The 20,569-nt window shown below is 40.5% G+C and overlaps 1 protein-coding gene across 1 annotated transcript in view; it reads right to left on the bottom strand.

Moving 5' to 3' along the window:
• Positions 1-20,194, bottom strand: part of LOC117370735 (protocadherin-11 X-linked-like) — a 61,463-nt gene extending 41,269 nt beyond the window's left edge. Inside the window, exon 1 of the mRNA XM_033966264.2 lies at positions 19,993-20,194. Coding sequence (XP_033822155.1) covers positions 19,993-20,164 — 172 coding nt within the window. The 5' untranslated portion in view covers positions 20,165-20,194. The remainder of the gene's footprint in view (positions 1-19,992) is intronic.
• Between the last annotated feature and the right edge of the window lie 375 nt (positions 20,195-20,569).

Below are 20,569 nucleotides of genomic sequence, written 5' to 3'. Positions count from 1 at the left end.
CACCAGCAGGAGGCTGGTACTAAAGTAGGACTTGAGAATGACTAAACCAGCATTGTAGGACTAAATCAGGACTACAGAAGAACTAAACCAGGACTTCAGAAGGACTAGGTATCAATTAGTATCTGATTTTTGATGCTTTTGACAGCCCAGGCTGACATCCCTCAGTATAAAAAATAATTCTGGACTTACCTGCCAACCATTCCAGTACTAGATCAGGTCTATATCTGGGACTAAACCAGGACTTGGACTAAACCAGTTCTAAACCGCCATTGTTTCTACTGTTTCTGATTCTCCTCCCGTCTCTCCTCTTTATTCCATCTACCTCCCCCAGTCCCTGGGGTCTGGATCCGGGGTTTTGGGGGGGATTTTCTGGATCTCGGCCGTGAAACAGGGCCTTGGTGTGGTCCTCACTGAGCGTGCCCAGAATGAAGCAGACCATTGTTAAAATTCAGCTGCGGACTACAATTCCCAGAGGACTACACTTCCTGTTTGGGTCTGAAAACAACACACCTGAATGACGAGTCAGGCTTCACAGATGAGGTTAACCTTTGTAGAGCTAAAGAACAAATGGAGATTCGGAAAAATATGAATAACAAAATACAAAAAAAATAATATTTGAACTGCAAGGAGAATAAAACAGTTGAAAAACAAAATTAAACATGGACTACAATTAGACTTAACTAGGACAACTTCAGAAACAGAGAAGAAAAGGCCCATATTACACTGTTACACTACTCCATCATTATAATGTTGTTTCCTCATCACAAACAGACCTGGAGTTGTGTTTTGTTTCATTCACACATGTTAAACACACAAACTCTGCATATTTAGGCTTAGAGTTCTCTGTTAAAATTAAACTAGGACCAAAACTTGGACTAAATAGACTAATCCAGGACTAAATCATAGCCAGACTAAGATTAAATTGATGTCAGAACAAACCAGGACTACAAGACTAAACCAGAACCAAACCAGGACCAAACCAGTAATAAAGAAGGACCAAACCAGGACCGAAGCAGGACTGAAGCAGGACCGAAGCAGGACCAAATGAGGACCAAACCAGATCTAAACCAGGACAGAACCAAGACTGAACCAGGACTGAACCAGGACCGAACCAGGACTAAACAACCAAGGAAAAAACCTCTCATCATATTTTGCTTTAGACCAGGTTTAGATCTGGATGAGACCCAATTTATACATGGTTTAGGTCTGGTTTAGCAAGAGAGATAAGTTTAATGCCATACTATGGAACAGCAATAACATATCCATGGAGATAAACCAGGACTAAACCAAAACTTAACCAGGACTAAACCACAACCAAATCAGGACTAAACCAGAACCAAACCAGAACTAAACCAGGGTTAAACCAAGATTAAACCAGAGTAAAGCAGAAGCAGAACCAGGACCAAACCAGAACCAAACAAGGGTCAAACCAGAAGCAAACCAGGACTAAACCAGAACTAAACCAGAACTACACCAGGACAAAACCAAGACAAAACAGTGTAAAACAATCCAAACCAAGTCCACAAACACATCATACCAATGTCCATTCTAATCCTCTATCATGTCACATAAATACATTGTGATTATCCTCCCGTTAGAAGCATTCTTCATCCAAGCATCTTCATCATTTACAAAAACGCAATTAACGACAGAAGGACGGCGCTTTGAAGAGGCTTTTTATTCAAAAAGCACACTGAAATGAATCCTTGGATAAAAAATAAATGCATTCTGAGCTGGAGACATTATCAGAACAATGTTTAGCCCATTTTCCACAAATACTAGCGTGTCTGGGCTCTTGACTGTAAACCGCCATTAAAACTCCATGTGTTTCATACACTAATCCCCATAAGAACATTAGACATATTATATCCATGTTTCAGATTCATACAGGGGATATATACAGGGACAGGGCTGGAGAACAACATGAACACAACTTGAACTTGCAGGGAGTTTGAGAAGAGGTGTGATTTAGACCTGGTTTAGACCTGGTTTAGACCTGGTTTAAGAAGTTTAGTCCTTGATTAGGCTAAGGTAGATCTTAAAGAGAAGGTATTATGCAACATCAACTTTTTCTAGCTTTTTACCATGTTATAACGTTGTTTCCTCATCAAACACATGAAGATGTTTTAGATCCATGCATGTTTGAGTAATCTAGAAATCTCTCCCAGGCCCTATTCAAACCCTCCTTATGGTTACCTGTAAGACTGTGTTCAAAGCCCCGCCCACAAGTCTACTCATGCTCCCACATGACAAATTTCCATGAATATACAAAAACATGACACAAAACAATACACTACAACGTCACAAACCTGGTCCGATGTGCAGTAGTTTCATTAGCGGAATGCACACTGATTGTGTTGTGGTAGTGCTCTGAAGGTGGAGGGATTTATCACAGAGAGCAGAAGGATGGGAGGCTCAAAAAACTTTAAAATGAAAGGGAAACTTATAAAACATGTTAATACGTTATTTTTAGTGACTATAGCATTTTCACAACAATAAAAAATAACATGGTGATCTAAATATGTTGTGTTAGCAGTTAATACCCCATAGAAGTAAAATACCCCCTAAACAAGGACTTGATCAGGACTACACCAGGACCAAACAAGGAAGAGTATCAACGCAGACTTGAATTAGAACTAGACTGAACCTGGTTAGATTGGATTTAGGCAAGTCAAGATCTAGTTTAGTCCATTGTTTATCGGTATAGAGTTATTTGATCCTGGTTTAGTTCTAGTTTGGGCCTAGTTAGTTTATGACCAAACTAAAATTATTACTCCTTGGTTTAATGTAAACTGGACTTGGTTAACACGAGATATAATTGCAACAAAATTTGGTTTAATCCTCTTTAGATCTGGTTTAACGTTTGTTTGATCCTGGTTTAGATCTGGTCTGGAGCCCATTATGACTTGATTTAGCACTGGCTTTGTTCGGGCTATGTTTTGGTTTAGAAATGTTTGACTCCACAATTGTCCTGGCTTAGTCCTACATTTAGCCTGATTAAGTAATATCTTCTGTCCAAACATACGTCCCAGCTCAGGTACTCTTTCTTTGGTACTCTTGAGGTGTAAAAACAATGCAGATGACTGCTCCTGTCTGCACCTGTCTGCTCCTCCCAGAGTCAGAGGAGCCGACAGGAGCAGTTTTGATCCAATGCCCAGTGTTAGCGCTGCAGATAATGAGAACCATGTGGAGACAAGGATCAGAGAGGATCAGGTCTAATCCCATCACAAAGACCCAATCTGGGCCAGGACTGGACCAGGACTACATTAGGACTATAGACCAGCCCAGTCCAGCAACACATAACTATCTAATTACCATAACCAGTCCTAACCCTACTAGCACCAAATCTAACCAGTTCATATTGATGTTGTGTCATTGGGCAAGACACTACATCCTCAAAAATGTGGCTCCTACTCCTACAAATAGACTATGTCACAAAACTATTACTAGTACTACTTTACTACGACTGTTACTACATATACTGCTGTAGCTTAATACAACTGCTACTCCCAAAACTGCTGCTATTACTTTTACCAGATATGAATACATCTACTACTACTTCTGCTACTATAAACACTACTAGTACAGCTACTACTATGCTACTACTACTTTTCTTGCAGATACCACTCTTTGTACTACGACTACTACTGATATTACTAATACAGCAGCTACTCCCATTACTGCTATCCTACTGTTACTGGAACAAACTACAAATATGTGTTCTATTACTACTAAAACACTACTGCAACTACAGCTACTACTATAGTACAACTTCTTATGAAGATACTACCATTTGTACTACCTCTGCTACAGCTACTACTAGTCCTATTACTAATACAGTAACTACTAGTAATATACGCCTACTACACTATTACTACTACTTTATATTATCAGTCATTATGGATACTACTACTACTTCTGCATCTACCTGTACTATTACTACAGCTACTCCTACTACAGCTACACTAGTACTTCAATTACACCTGATACTACCATTACTATTACTTCTGATATAATTTCTCGTAGTACTTTGTGGTACTAGTAGGTGCAGCTGAGGTCAGATTTGGCCCCTCCCACTTGTCTCTTTTCTCCGCCTCCGTCTGGCCCGGCAGGAAGTGTGCACACAGGGGGACTGGACTGGACTGGGCTAATCTGGATGTGAGACGGCTAATCCAGTCCCTAATCCGGTTATACACCAGGATTAGACCCCAGATAGTCTGTACTTAATCAGGTTAGACCACAACAGCACAACAATATACAAAACAAAGAGGGAGAGACGTATAGCTCAGTACAAGGTGGACGCTAAGCTAATTTAGAGGTATATCATTAGCTAATATGTGGATTTGTCGCCATGGATTTGGCCAAAATGTGTCTTGCCCCAGTACAGATATATTGTATAAGCAGGAATGATCAGGAAGTGTGTATCATCATGCTAGTTGTTATTAGTGTAGGTCTCTAAAAGTTGTAATAAACATATATATAAACTCATCATGGTGAATAATTAGGATATTCAGAATGTATAAGGTAACTACTTCTGCTTTTTCACATTTTTAAGTCAAAATCTTGTACAGCGCCTTAATAAATGTGGATTTTCACATTTTTGATCTGGCATAAACACATTTTTTTTCCACAAACGTTTTATTGTTTTATATCAGATTAAATTAGCTTCAATAATTTTAATTTTGATCAGAGACTACAACGTTGCTGATATGACAAACAAGCCACTCAGAGAGATAAGGAGTCTAACCCACGACCTCCTTACTCCTTAGGAGACGGGCTAACCACTCTGCCACAGTACACAGGGGACATGGACTCGGGATTGGGATTACGTGGAACACAGGGATTATCTGTTGTGAACAGGTTAATCCCGCTGTTCAGAAGACAAAGCGCATTAATTATAACGTGATTAGTCCAGCGAGAGGCTGCGGGCTGGACTCAAGTCTGCGCCGAGACATGGAGGAGAGGAGGAGAGAGAGAGGAAAGACAGATAGAGAGAAAGGGAGGAAGGAAGAGAGAGAGATAGAGATAGTGAGGGGGTAGATACAACGGGGGAGGAAAAGAGAGAAGGGAAGAGGAGAAATTTGAGGGAGAGAGAGGGAGAGGAGAGATAAGGAAGGAGAGACAGAGTGAGAGAAGCAGATAGAGAGAGAGAGAGAAAGAATGACAGAGAAGAGTGAGGGATGGAGAAACTCGAGATATAGATATGTTGCATAGTTCTGTATATGCTCTTACTTATTACTCACACTACATTGATGCATAAGAAGTGAGTGTAAAGTGTCTTGCTCGGTGGCACAAAGGAAGTCTGCACTGGTTTGAGCTGGAATCACACCACCAACCTACTACCAGTTGTTTAAAAATACATAATATATAAATAACCACAGTTTTAAAATCCTTTGAAAACAGATTTTTGGATTTTTAGAATGAATTATAATTAGAAGAAATACATTGGATTTGTATACCCATGTTTTAAAGTGCATTATTCTTTCATTCCACACTCAGTAGTAGTAAAGTAGTAAGCTTCTATTGTAGCCACAGCCGCCCTGGGACAGACTAACAGAAGTGAGGACTCTCTGACCACCACAAACACTCACACAATACACATACTTGATAATGTGGGTCAAGTGTCTTGCCTTAGGACACAACAACAGGTTCCACTAAAGCCGCTGCTGTTCCACTGTGGCACCTGGTACTCCCTGCAGTCTCCCATCCAAGTCCCAACCCGGCCCAGTCCTGCTTAGCTTCTGAGATCTGACCTCAGCATTATACACTGGCAGGACCTGTAGTTGAATCAAACGTATTTCATGTAATTAGTTTGAGGTATTTCAAAGTTTTTATGTAAAATGTAGAGTTTTCAGTGAAGATTTCATATTAAAATACAGTCCAGTTCTTGTCTGGATAGAAGCTAATCACTGATACCACAACAAACATGTTTTAGCACATTTATTCTTATTTCATATTCTCATCAGTTTCCCCTCTCTCTTTATGATTTTATTTATGAAATAATTATCTCAAAAAAATAATTTCCATGTACTTGAAATCTGTCTCATTAGAACCCAAACGTCTCATGTTCTGCAGACAGCCGGGCCTGAGAGGACACACATGGTGCACACATCAGAGGGAGGTTTCCATGACGACCGGCCTCTCCATCATCTTCATCCTCCTCCTCTTCCTCCTTTGACACATCACACGCTCACATAACAGCCAACTATAGTCCACCATTAGCATGTTAGCTGTTAACCTGACTCGTATAGTGAGAGAAATATACGAAAATGAAAATAGCTGGGATTTGGAATTTTTGATACATGTGGATCATTATTTTACATTTGTTCATTGTAAACCACAAAATGAATCTAAAATTGTGCAACTGAAAGTATTTTAACAAACCCCTGTATATGAAAATATATTATCTATTTAAATGGTTCAACATCGCCTGAGATATGCAAAGTACATTAAAGAGGGGTTTAGAGACGGACTAGATATTTGGACTATTTAGAGTATTTGCTAATGGCCTCAAATCTCCAGCACAGGTCGATATTTTGTTTTGGTCGTTCTGCTGCCTAAAAAAATGCAGAAAGACAAAAGCTTTATGTCAAAACTTATGTTAACACTTAATACAAAGAGACAGCTGCACAAAATGTGACTACACAGCTCTTTGGTTTGGAGTACATTTTTATTACATAATTATGGGCAAATAATCAAATCTGCCCCAAAATATCAACCCCAAATATCGGCAGAGCTTATCGGCTATCGGTTGCTCTGGATTCTAAACAATCGGCCATGAAAAAAAAAAAAAAAAAAACATATCCGTCGATCTTTAGAGGGGGTAATATGCAAAATCAACTTTTTTTGAAATTTCTACCATGTTATAACTTTGTTCCCTTAACAAAAAACATGCCTGAAGAGATTTTATATGTCATCCATGCATGTTTGAGAAATCTAGCGATCTCTCCTAGGCCCCATTCGAACCCTCCTTGCGGTTAGCAGTAAGATTTTGCAAACGTCACCCATGCTCCCATATGACAATTCTCTCTAAATATACAAAAACTTGAAATGATACAAAACAATATACTACAACTTCACAAACCTGATGCAATGTGCACTAGTTTCATTAGCAGGAAAGTAGTGATTTGACGTACATTAGCAGTGTATTATCAGTGAGTTCTTTTAGTGAGAGGGCAGTGTGAGTCACCCGGTCCTTGGTCCTCACACTAACGCGAAAAGCCTTGGCGCTAAAGGTAATAGTCCTGACACTAACGCTAATAGTCTTGATGCTAAAGCTAACAGAGGTGATGCTAAAGCTTATAGTCCTGACGCTAAAGCTAACTGTGTATAATTGTAGCTCATTCATCACGCCCACAGCAGCACAGAGGTACAATAGACTTAGAAAAAGGAACTGAGACCAGAAAATGACCTAAACCAGGGCTCAAAGAACATGAGCTAAGATTGATATAAAACTAAATAAACAAGTAAAGAAATATGAGAACAAACAAAAAAACATCTTATTGAAAAAGTGAAAATTAGCTTCTATTTATGGTATTAAAATGTAAATAAATAAAAATGAACAGAAAGAGAAAAAGACAAAAAGAAAAATAAATAAAAGTAAATGTAATAATAATAATAATAATAATAATAATAATAATAATAATAATAATAATAATAATAATAATAATAAATAAATAAATTAATTAATTAATTAAAAATAAATTTGATAGTAATTTGTTGTCTCTTCTTTTATCAGCTTTCCTTCACAGTTTTTGAAAACGACCTCGTAGTTGTTGTGACTCGCTCTTCACATAAACATGATGACATAATGACTGTATGTAATTACAGAGCCTCAGACCTGTTCTCCAGCCACTCCCTGGAGTCCTGCTCTGGTGTTAGCCTCAGTCCCTGTAGTCCTGGCTTGGCTCTTGGCTTTATAGTCCCATAGTCCTTTGAGTCCTCGTCCAGTCTTACCCGTGGTCCCAGTAGTCCACTCTTGCATCATTGTCCAAGTCTGGTCCCTCGTCCACCTCTCTGTCTGATCTCTGGGGTTAAAAGAGGTCTCAGTGGCCTTGATCAAGTCCTGGTTTGGTTTCTTGGATCTTGGTCTGCTCAGATCTCTGGGATATTACATCACTTTAGACCAAATATAAAATGATTTATCTATGTGCTTGTTTGAGCTATTCGTGGTTTAGTTTTTGTTTAGTTCTGAACTAAATCAGTCTTAGTCTTGGTCAAGTCTTTGTTCTGCTTCTAGGCTAGTCCTCATTTCTGTGTCTCTTGATATCCCTGTTTAAGTTTAGTCCTGGTTAGTCCTGGTTAGTCCTGGTTAGTCCTGGTTAGTCCTGTCTAGTCCTGGTCTTGCCCTGGTCTAGTCCTGGTGTTCTTGTGGTCTAACCCTAGTTTAGTCATAGTTTATTCCTGGTTTAGTCCTAGTTTACTCCAAGTCTAAACCTGGTTTTGTCCTGGTCTAGTTCTGTCTACTTGTGGTCTTGTCCTGGTTTAGACCAGGTTTAGTCCAGGTTTAGTCCTGGTCTAATCCTGGTTTTGTCCTGGTATAGTCCTGGTTTAGTCCTGGTTTTGTTCTGGTTTAGTCCTGGTCTAGTCCTGGTTTAGTCCTGGTCTAGTTCTGGATTCGTCCTGGTGTAGTTCTGTTTTTTGTACTGGTCTAGTCCTTGGCTACGTATGGTCTTGGTTAGTCCTGGTTTAATCCTAGTTAAATCCTAGTTTAGTCCCAGTTTAGTCCCACTTTAGTCCCAGTTTAGTCCTAGGTTAGTCCCAGGTTAGTCCCAGTTTAGTCTCAGTTTACTCCTAGTTTAGTCCCAGTTTAGTCCCTGTATAGTGCTGTTTTTTTCTTAGTCCCTTGTTGCATAATCTCCTCTGTGTATGCGTGTTATGTCCTGCAGAGGCCACTGGGACGACATCATTTCTGTCATCATGGTAACAGAGTCAGCAGGACAGTGCCATGGCAACGGGAGGTCAGCATCAGCACCTCAGCATCCCACATAACACCATAACACCAGGACAGCTCTGTGTCCTCGGGGGATTGTGTCCAGGTCTGGCTCTAGTCCTGGTCTAGTTCAGGACCAGACTTATAGTGGTAGTAGTAGTGATAGTAGTAACAGTAGTAATAATGTAAGTATTTTAGGAGAGTACAAACACAGTACTTCTTTGATTACTTCTGACAGAGATGAGTATTTATGCTTCATATTTAGATTTATGTATGAATTAATATGTTTATTTTTACCCTCACTAGCCCCGCCCTCTGTGTTTACATGTCTGAGCCTGCCTGATTTCCCACGATGCCCTGCTCTCTCACACACTGTGAGTGACGACCTGTAGGTGCGTATGATTGGTCGGCCTCTCTGGGATCCCGCCCCCTGCTGTCCGCCCATCTGTCCATCACTCGGAGAGGTCACATGACACAGCGAGACCCTGCCTGATCTGCCACGCTGTGAACTTTGAACTCTGCCCCTTAGGGATGAGGGCTTAGGAGGGAAAGAAGTTTAGACCTGGAACTAAACCAGGACTAAAGAATCACCGTATTAAACCAGGACCACCATGGATGCTCTTTTGGCCCTTATAGGTCAAACCAGGTCTGAACCAGGTCTGAACCAGGTCTGAACCAGGTCTGAACCAGGTCTGAACCAGGTCTGAACCAGGTTTGAACCAGGTCCGAACCAGGTCCGAACCAGGATTGAACCAGGACTGAACCAGGACTGAACCAGGACTGAACCAGGACTGAACCAGGACTGAACCAGGATTAACCGAAGACTCCAAATTAGACTGAAAAGGACAATTAAAAGAACAGAATGTACTGTAGCTTTTCTGTTGTATAGTTCCCTGCCTGCTTGTCTCCATGGAAACAGCATTTGACTTGCTGGAATGTTCCACGGTGTAACTTTAAATGTGTTTACTTCCACTGGACAAGCAGATAGCATTACTAAGTTACAGGTCTTATGTGTGGAGTCAGAATCCATGTTTTTAAGGGCATTTTTGAGTAAATGCAAGATATGAAACATTAATGCCATACTGTGGAACATTCCAGACCTAAAAATGTCTAAGGATGGACTAACAAGGGAGGGGAGGAAGAGGAAGAAAGGGAGGGAGTAAAGAAGATGTGTGGAAGGATAGGAAGAGGAAAGGGGAAGCGAGGAAGGAGGGAGGAGAGACGGAGGAAAGGAAGATGCAGTGTACAGCTGGAGGCAGAGTAAGATTGGAGCTTGTGTAAATAATTAGCATGTGTATCTGAACTCTATTTGCTCTCCTCACCTCTCTCTCTCTCCATTTCTCCCTCTACCACTCAATCTCACTCTATCTACCACTACTCTTTCTGACTCTATCCTCTCTCTCGTCTCTCTTTCTCTCTCTTTTCCCTCGCACTTCTTAACCAGCCTCTTCTCTGCCACTACTCTTTTTCTTTCCCTCCTCTTTCGTCTCCTCACGTCTTCCCTCTTTTAACCTCTCTTCTCTCTGTCTCTCTCACCATCCCTCCCCTCCTCATTCTTACGCTCAACTTCATCTGCTTCTCCTCCCTTTCTTTACACTCTTTCTTCTTTCTCTGTTCTTTACATTATCTCCCCCTCTTTTCTCTGTCACTCCCCTTCTCTCTCTTTCTCTTTACGTCCCTCTTCCTCTCCTCAACCCATCTTTCCCTTCTTTGTCTCTCCTCTCTATCTCCACACCCCCGTCTCTCCTCTCTCTACCTACCTCTTCTTTACACCCTCCATCCTTCCCCTCTCACTCCTTTCTCCTTCGCTCCTCTCTCCCTCTTCCCTACCTCCATCGTCGCTCCCCTCTCTCTCCCTCTCTCTTCTTTTCTCTCCTCCCCTCTACCTCTTTCTCTTCATCCTCCCTCGCTCTGCTCTCATAAATATTCACTCTACATCGCTCCCTCACCTCCGCGCCTGGTATAAACTGTCAAAATGTCCGCCGCCTCTTATTCCTCTTCTTTCACTTCTTCCTCTTCTTCCTCTCTTTCCTCTCCTTTTGACTTGGAGTAAAAAGTCTTCTTAAAAATGAAAGAGGACACACAGACTCGAGCTCGGACTTTGACAATCCCGTTATCTCAGCTCAGATAGGGGCTCACGGAACAAGTGGCTATTTTAATTAGGTTTGAATTATCTTCGCGATGAGGAGATGGACAAAAATAAACCTCTGGGGATGAATTGTCCAGACTGGTGCTACGTGGGAGAGCGCTAAGCTAACAGTGAGGGGATTAAATCACTTTGGTTTTGTTAGCTAGTCTCCGGACTTTGCCAGAATAAGACTAAATCTGGACTAAGGGTGTGTTCATACTTGTCACTGTTGGGTCCTGGTTTCATCCGAGTTTAATTTGTGTGGTCGACCTGTTCTAGTCCTGGTTTAGTCCTGATCGTAGACTGTATATGGACATAACTAACCTGCTAGCCGCCGCGTTCCATGGGAAAGTGCTCAATGGTGTGCTTCAGGCTCCACTGGCTCCAATTCACTTTCTATTGAAAAAACGTAGGCTCTCTCTCTGTAACTGCTGCAGTGAGCCTCTCCATTTTCCTCTTAAAATGTTTGTATTAACCCTATTTTGCCCGTAACTCAAGATATGAGCATTAATAACAGACAAATCAGGCATCTTCTTTCCTCGAGGTCACTCCGTTTTTAGCATTAGCAAAAGGTTTGATTGACAGAGTCGCTAAGCACCTGTTTCCTGCTAAACGAGAAGGGGCATTACCTTCAACAATCTCTTTGGTTGTTATGATACTCGTGGTTTTAAATAGCTCCAAATTCGCCGCTATAACCGCTAGCCTCGATGAGCTTCATTTGACCGGAGCTGAACACTATGGGTGACGTCACACTCACTTAGTCCACTTCTTTATACAGTCTCTGGTCCTGATTTTTAGTTCCAAAATTAGTCCCAATGTGGATGTGGTCTGTGTACATTATATAGCCACACTGAACCAGGACTCTCAAGGTAAAATTATAAAATATGAAAAATACAAACACAAAAACAGGACTGACAAAAAAATGTATTAATTAATTATCAAAAGACTAAGCCAAGACTAAATCTGGTGTAACGTAAGGTAAACCAGGTCTAAACCAGGTCTGAATCAAGTCTAAACTAGGTCTAAACCAGGTCTAACTCAGGTCTAAAGCAGATCTAAACCAGTTCTGAATCAGGTCTAACCCCGGTCTAAACAAGAACTAAACCAAGCCTAAACAAGGACCAAACCAGGTCTCAAGAACTAAAGCAGGTCTAAACCAGGTCTGAACCATCTTTAAACAAAATCGAAACCAGGTCTAAACCTGGTCTAAACCTGGTCTAAACCGGGTCTAAACCAGGTCTAACCCAGGTCTAAACCAGGTCTAACCCAGGTCTAAACCAGGTCTAAACCAGGTCTAAACCAGGTCTAAACCAGGTCTAAACCAGGTCTAAACCTAAACCAGGTATAGAGACAATTCATAAGGTCTAAACAAGGTCTAAATACATTATTGTTCCTCTTTGTCCCTCCTTCTCTCTCTCTCTTTCAGCTATCTCTGCAGCCCCCCCTTCTCTTTTTCTCCATCTTCTCACTCTTCTCTCTTAACGTAATCATACCCTTCCTCTCTCTCTGTCTTTCCATCCTTGTCTCTCTCATCTTTCATAACATAGACTTCCTCCTCTTTTCTTTCTCTCTGACATATTTTACATGTTTTTGTGGACCTCCGACTGAGCTCAGTGTGAGCTCCTTCACTCTATGTCTCATTATGAACGCATCACAGAGTCAGACTCTAATAACACTACACTTCTATACTGTAAAAAGTACACTCAACAAGACAGGACTAGACCAGGACCAGACCAGGACTTAAACTGGACTAAACCATGACCTGAGACTAAACCAGGTCTGAAACTGGACTCATTATGAATGCATCACTACTCAGACTAAAGTACTAACAACAAGACAGGGACTAAACCAGGACTAAACCAGGTCTAAAGAAGGACTAAACCAGGTCTAAACAAGAACTAAACCAGGTCTAAAGAAGGACTAAACCAGGTCTAAACAAGGACTAAAACAGGTCTAAATAAGGTCTAAACAAGGTCTAAACAAGAACCAAGCCAGGTCCAATCAAGGACTAAACCAGGTCTAAACAAGAACTAAGCCTGTTCTAAACAATAACTAAACCATGTCCAAAGAAGGACTACACCGAATTTAAACAAGGAGTAAACCAGGTCAAAACATGGACCAAAACAAGTCTAAATAAGGACTAAATCAAATCTAAACAAGAACCAGGCCAGGTCTAAATAAGGACTAAAGCCTAAACAAGGACTAAACCAGGTCCAAACAAGGACTAAACCAGGTCTAAACAGGAACTAATCCAGATTTAAACAAGAACTACACCAGGTCTAAAGAAGAACTAAGCCAATGCACTAATTAACACATCACAGAGACAGCTCTAATAAAACTGAATTACTATATAGTAAAATTGCATTCACAACAAAACCGAGACTAGACCAGGACTGAACCACTATCTTGGACTAAACCAGGTCCAAACCTTTCTTCACATCAGTTTATTTCACTTTTATTAACAATAACTCAACATTATGGTGAACATATCTGCAATATTTTAGCTGCCATATAACTCCAAAATGTTCAGAATTCTCCTTTGATCCATTGAGCCTGGATGGATGGATAGATAGATGGATGGATGGATGGATGGATGGAGGAGGAGCGTGGTGCTGTATAAAATGCCAGTACAGGCTGATGTTCCAGAGCTGTTTTGCAGAATCATGGGAGCTTTCATCTGGCCTAATGAGCTCCAATCAGCTCTCCTCTGCGGGTGTCCTACTTTAGGCCTCCATGGATTATCTGCTCTTACGAACTACAGTGTGAGCCAGACCGCAAGCAGCGTTATGGGGCCCAGGGACCTCAGGAGGGGACGGGGGGTCTTGTTTGGCTAAAATATTGAGAAATGTACTATATTTAGGGTGGGTTTTTCTCTCAAACACAAGTAAACACTCTGTCCCACCTGGCTGTTCCACCTTGTGATGTCATGTGGCAATACAGGAAGTGCTCTGCATGTTTAAACTCCATACAGTCCATTTGTATAATATAAATAAAATAAATAACTAAAAAAATATATAAATAAAATAAAATATAATAATAATAATAATAATAATAATAATAATAATAATAATAATAATAATAATAATAATAATAATAATAATATTATTATTATTATTATTATTATTATTATTATTATTATTATTATTATTAATATAACTTTCATTTTCTCTGGCAGCATTACAGGTGTGGAATTGTTACAAGTTATAACTGCAACAGAAAAAGAATAATAAATATGTAAAAAAAAAAAAAAAAACACAAGGTACCATTGTAATTTGTCTAAACTTAGTTATTCATAAATCCCATGGCGAGCTACTTGGAAGGAGGCGAAGAGCTACAGTTTGGAGACCCCAGCTCTAAACCTTGAACAAAATGGCATCTATTCCACCAGACATTTTTCCATCACAATTTGCTAATCTCCAAATTTTCCACCCAAATAATAGCAAATGTGCCCAAACACTCTTTCCCTCCATGTGCCTCTAAAATAGTGGAGCAGTGGATTAACAGCAGATTACGGCAGACCGATAGAAAACCCTGATAATCCCGACCGGACATGAGAGGTGAGTGCTCCACATCGGATTAAAACATGACACCATTTATGAAATATAAAACGGGACAGAAATGAACAAAATATGAAACAGGACAGAAAAATGACCAAGCAGGAGGAGCTAGAGAGAGAGTGTGTGTGTTTTTGAAAATATGCATATGCAAAGTGATAATCCACCACTCTCTACATCTGCATAAAGTTCAAACATTTGCATAATTGTAGCCTCTGTCTCATCACTCCAAACATGTTGGGTATTTTGTTTTTTTCAGTTGGCTCTTCTATATTTTGGTTATAGCTGAGAATGTATTATTTATTTGATTAATTTACACATTACAGGCAATAGGGCTAAAGTGTCTTGATCAAGGATATTACAATAATCTTAGTGAGACGTGCTGCCTTCTGGAGCCCAGGGTGGTTCATCTGGTCTTCCGATAATTTATTTTAGTAGATTCTTTTTTCAGACGAAGGTTTATTTATTTATTTTGTATGGTGGACAAAGTGAGTATGACGTCACCCATAGCGTTCAGCTTCAGTCAAATGAAGTTGATCGAGGCTAGAAGTTATAGGGGCCAAATTAGAGCCAAGTACCACATTTGGAATTCCAACCGTGAGTATCATAGCAACCAAAGAGCCAATCCAAAGTGAGGCTGTTGAAGGTAATGCTCCTTCCCGCCTGCTCCGCCGGTTTAGCAGTGAGCAGGCGCTTAGCAACGCTGTCAATCAAACCTGTTGCTAACACTACCGGGAGCGACCTCGAGGGAAAGAAGGCTGTTATTATATTATGTTCATATCTTGATTTACAGACATAATAGCGAAATAAAACACCAGGATCATGTGGAGCGGGTTAATACGAACATTTTAAGATCAAAATGACGAGTCTGACAGCAGCAGTTACAGAGAGAGGGGTGATTTTTCAATGTAAAGTGAATTGAAGCCAGACTTGATGGAGCCCTAAGAATGCTTATGATCACTTCCTATTTGGAACACGGCAGCTAGCGCATTAGCTATGTCCATTTATTTATGCAGTCTATGGACACTGTGCTGAAGAAGTTGGACCGCAGATGGCGCTGTCGTCCTGCCTCCACCAGTAGGAAGACGGCGCCAAAACCTGCTTAAATCAGCTGACCAGACACATCACAGCAGCATCTCGTGACCACTGTGAGGAAGAGCGATAATGAGCAGTTCAAAACTAGGACTAAATCTGTGCTTTTTATTGCCATTTTTATTTTATTTCTTACACAAGATGATCTCCCTGTTATAACTGGCCACGAGATGTGAACCAGCAACCATCTTGTCGTAGGGTACTGAGCTAATACTTGCTACTAAGTCAAAATCAGCTCTAAATCAGAATGAATCCAGGGCTATCTTTTTATTTATTCCATTTATAACATCAGATGCCCTCCCTGTCATTGCAAAGGGATGCGAACCAGCAAATCTTTTTCAGTATGGGGGCTAAACTATTTACTAAACAACAATGTAAACCGGAGCTCAACTAGAGATATCTGTTCATTTATTGTGCATCTTTATTCATTCCTTACACCAGATGCCCTCCCTATCATAACCAGCTGCATCCACGTTAATAGACTCATCAATGGGGTTAAGTGTCTTGCCCAATGACACAACAACAACATGCAATTTGAAGGAGAAGTCATCCAGGAAATCGATGGTGAAAGCGCGAATAAATTTATACTAAACCAGAGATACATATTCAATTATTTGTCATCATATTTTTACACCAGATGCCCTTCCTGTCATAACCATCCATTTTGTGACTGGAGTAGGTTATTATTAAGTGTCTTGCTCAAGGATACGACAATTGTATGCAAAATCAAATGGTTTCAAATGCTAAATTAGAGTGTGTAATCAATCTAATCAATAGTTACAACAATTTAAAAACACTTCCTTAGCCTAGCCACACATTCTAATAAATCATTGTGCCATTGATAGCGTTTCACATTAGCGTGCTAGCCCTCACATGCTAACCCCAATTAATCTCCAGCTCCTATTGTATCCGCGTGCATCTTTTATCTGCGCGTTAACCTGCTCCTTCCTGTCCGCCTCATGTTTAATAATGAGCTATTGCCGCGGATACGGGCTAACGCTAATGCCGCTAACTCCACCGTAGCCCAAGTGTTCCTGAAGGCTGGAGGACCTTACTTAATTAGAGCGTTAATTGGTGAAGCGCTAGAGTTAATTTGGTTGCATATTGATTGCGTTGGCACTTTGTTTAACCCCGGTATACAAACGCACGGTGCCGGGGATTGTGGGTAATCTGATCTAAAAAAGAGGGAGTGTGTAGCGGCGCTGCTGACAAAGCGGTTAGCACGGAGGAGGATTCACAATAGTGTACAGTACAATCAATAGTGACAAAAAAAAATATATATATTTATAAGGCAAAGCGGAGTGATGTGAATTTAAATATTTGCGGAGGATGACTTTGGAATAAATAGAGAGAATTGTAACACTGTAAGAAGAAAAAAAATGTAAAAAAGTGTTTATATAGCCAAATTGTATCATAAGGTAGAGATATTGTGACTCGCTAACTCATACATATTTCATATTGATATAAACATTCCCAGGGGTGTGACGCTAACTGTAGGCATGCTGTGTCTGAGACTTTGTTAGACTTTAATATGAGCTGATTTTAAAACAATCTGACCAGAAAGAACTGACTTAGCTGGAAATACAACAGGTGAGATGATTTGTGCTGTTAAACAAGTCCTTCTCAAATAACATTACTGTCCCAAGCAACCATGAACGCTCCTGAAAATGTGTTGTTTAAAACCATTTTGTATTTTTTCTTGAGTTTTCAGATGATCTGAAAACATTTTTTGGCTGTGATAGCTAATGTGTTCATTGTGTTGGTACCACTTCTGAACATCCCACCATACACATATATGCAGAACATCCAGTCTCAATAAAAGTCATTAAAAAATGAAAATAAAATAAAGGAAGTTCACAAAATCATCAGTATCCACAGCAATAACAAAAAAATCTAAAAATATGAAACATGATCTATTGTAATAACTCATAGTGCTTTTCTCTACAGTAGGCCATGTATTTGGGTAAAATAAGTGCACGGCAATTGCTAGTTTAAAATTAAATAAAACTATTTAAACCAAACAAACATTAATATTCAACAAATGTTTTTAAGAATGCAGATTTTACAAAACCATTTGTTTCAGTTGCTTCCAATGGCAGGTTAATCTAGCGACATAAAAAAGCATAACTATACTATTTTATCTGCATATAGATTTACATATTTATTTATCAGTAAATAAAATAAATAAGGAAGTTTTATATTTTAAGGTTAGATGTTCTAATGTTCCAATTCTTTCAGACGAGCCTCCATCCTGTTTGTTCTTTGACGAGCCCCCATTAATGCCCACACTCTTGCTGTACCTAAAATAGCCATGACGGGGGATTGGCGAAGTATTTGTTCCAGTACTGGTATTGGTGACATGAGATATTGGTATTATTTTGGATATTTGGCAAGTTTTTTCCTAGTTTGCATCACATTTGCCTAATGAGTAAAAATGCAAATAGAAGAGCAATTACCGTAAATTTCGGACTACAGAGCGCACCTTGATATAAGCCGCACCAGCTAAATTTGAAGAGAAAATCAATTTTGTACATATATAAGCCGCACCTGAATAAAAGCCGCAGGTTTTCATATTGTAACATGAGACATTTACACAGAAAGACGGTGCACCGACACGCTTTTTTTTAAACTGTGCCTGAAAATTGGCACCAACACGACAACAACACGGGATGAACACATCTGCAGGTTTAGAAAATAAAGCTGCACCAACACGGAAAATCTGCTTTTATTTCCTCTGAAAACTTTTGTCGTCTTTTTACATTGACCAAGTTGGATTCATTGATGTCGAGCTTACGTGCAGTGGCTCTATTTCAGGGGTCGGCAACTCGCGGCTCCGGAGCCGTATGCGCCTCTTTCCGCCTCATACTGCGGCTCTGCGTGGCTTGGGAACTAACACAGACACAGCTCACAGTCCTGCGTAAAGAGCCCTGATTTTGAGACGCTGTGCGCACAGGGGTCAGGAGCAACTTTGGCCCGTCCCTAATGACACACTAATAAGCTCGTCCGTAGATGTATCATGAAAATCCTGCTGGAAATCGCCACAGAAATCTATTTGATGTAGTAGCAAGTATATTATCTGCTCTTGTCTCCGCGGTGACGTATCACGTATAACACATCAGACACGACGCACAAAAGTAGAGCCACAAGCGAGTGAAAATGAGCCAAAACAAAAGTCTTTGGAGATCTTTTTAACAAAGGGGAAAAGGACAACTGAGGAGCCAGAAGAGGAGACTACGACCTCCAAGAAAAAGAAAGATAAATTTAACAGACAATGCCTACTTAAAATCTGGGTTTGTCGCTACAGGTGACTCACGCGCACAGTCCGCTCTGCGTAACATACGGGAAAAGCAAATAAGGCAATGAAACCTTCAAAACTGCTTTGGCACATGGAGAATAAGCACCTGGGATAAAACGATACGCTACGAGTTTTTTTGTTGTTGTTTTTTTAAAGAAACTGCGGAGTAGAGTAGACATAATCACATAATCAGCGCGATGCATGATGCAGCGGTTTGGTGAGTTGTATTTTTTTAATGCACTTAAGTTGTTTTTGCCATATTTATCTGCCACGTGTAGAAGGCTTGTCCGTGAAAGTAAAACCTACATTATTCCGTTACATTATTGTTATTATACAGTGTTATCTTCATTTTAGATGTCAAAAAGTATTTGCGGCTCCCAGTGTTTTATTTTATGTGGAAAGTGGGTCCAAATGGCTCTTTGCGTGTTAAAGGCCGACCCCTGCTCTGTTTCCTTTCTGTTTCTTTATCTTAAAAACTGCATCATATCCATTTCATGATGCGCAAAATGATCGTTCAAAATCAAAACTAGTGAATTCTTCAGAGCAGAATCTTTCCCCACGTCTGTCTCACTTTTACGTTTACAGCTAGAGAGCGCCCCCCAGGGTCCGTTATCCAGTAAAATTCCATATATAAGCCGCACTGCTGTAAAAGCCGCAGGGTTCAAAGCGTGGAAAAAAAGTAGCGGCTTATAATCCGAAATTTACGGTAGGCTAAAAACATGGCTGTATGTTTACACAATCACCATAATCCACAATTTATACTACATCCAGATAAATAGGCTCAACGTTGGTGAGACTTGCTGTCGATTTGAAATTATTTATATCATTTGCAGCAAATATCAGTTATCGCCCCAGCAGCAAGGCAAATATTGAATATCGTATCGGCTGGAAAAAAAAAAAAAAAAAAATCCATGGGCCCCTCCCTGTCCGTGCTGTGAGATGGGGGTGAGTAGTTGTGGTAGTTCGTGGTTGAAACTCCACCTGCTCTTACCGTTCTCCGGGTGCTCCATCTCCCCGATGCTGCCGTCAGGGGTGGTCCTCTCGTAGTGGTCCTCGGGCAGAGCCAGGGGCCCGAGCCGGGGGCCGGACGAGGACTTGGAGCTGGGGGTCTCGGATTCCTCCAGGCCGCTGTCGTAATAGCTGTGCTGGGAGGAGTCCTGCATGTCCTGCGCCTGGTTGGCCGTAGAGAAGGTCACTCGGCGGTGTGGCAGCTGTGATTGGAGGAGAGAGAAGGTAGGGGCGGGGTTAGATATACCTGGGATTCAGATGACATTACTTTTTGGTGTGTTATTAGGATCAGGGGAGGGTTAAAGCTAAGACTGTCAATATTGCATAACATAAACAATGACTGTGAATCAATTTTTAAAAACCGTACATCCAACAGGGGGCCACAACCAAAATCTTGTTTAGGGTCACCAAATGTCTGGATGTGGCCCTGTTGTGATGGTGTAAATGTGACAATATGATGTTACTTGGATTGGGGGAATGACTGACAGTTGGCAAGAACAGCAAAACAAAACAAAAAAACAAAAAACAAAAAGTCCTTGCAGCCATCGTGCTTAGTCATG

Source organism: Periophthalmus magnuspinnatus, chromosome 5 (assembly GCF_009829125.3).
Source record: "Periophthalmus magnuspinnatus isolate fPerMag1 chromosome 5, fPerMag1.2.pri, whole genome shotgun sequence".
Classification (NCBI taxonomy): Eukaryota; Metazoa; Chordata; class Actinopteri; order Gobiiformes; family Gobiidae; genus Periophthalmus; species Periophthalmus magnuspinnatus.
Note: the sequence above shows the minus strand (reverse complement) of the source record. Positions and strands in the feature narration are given on the sequence as shown.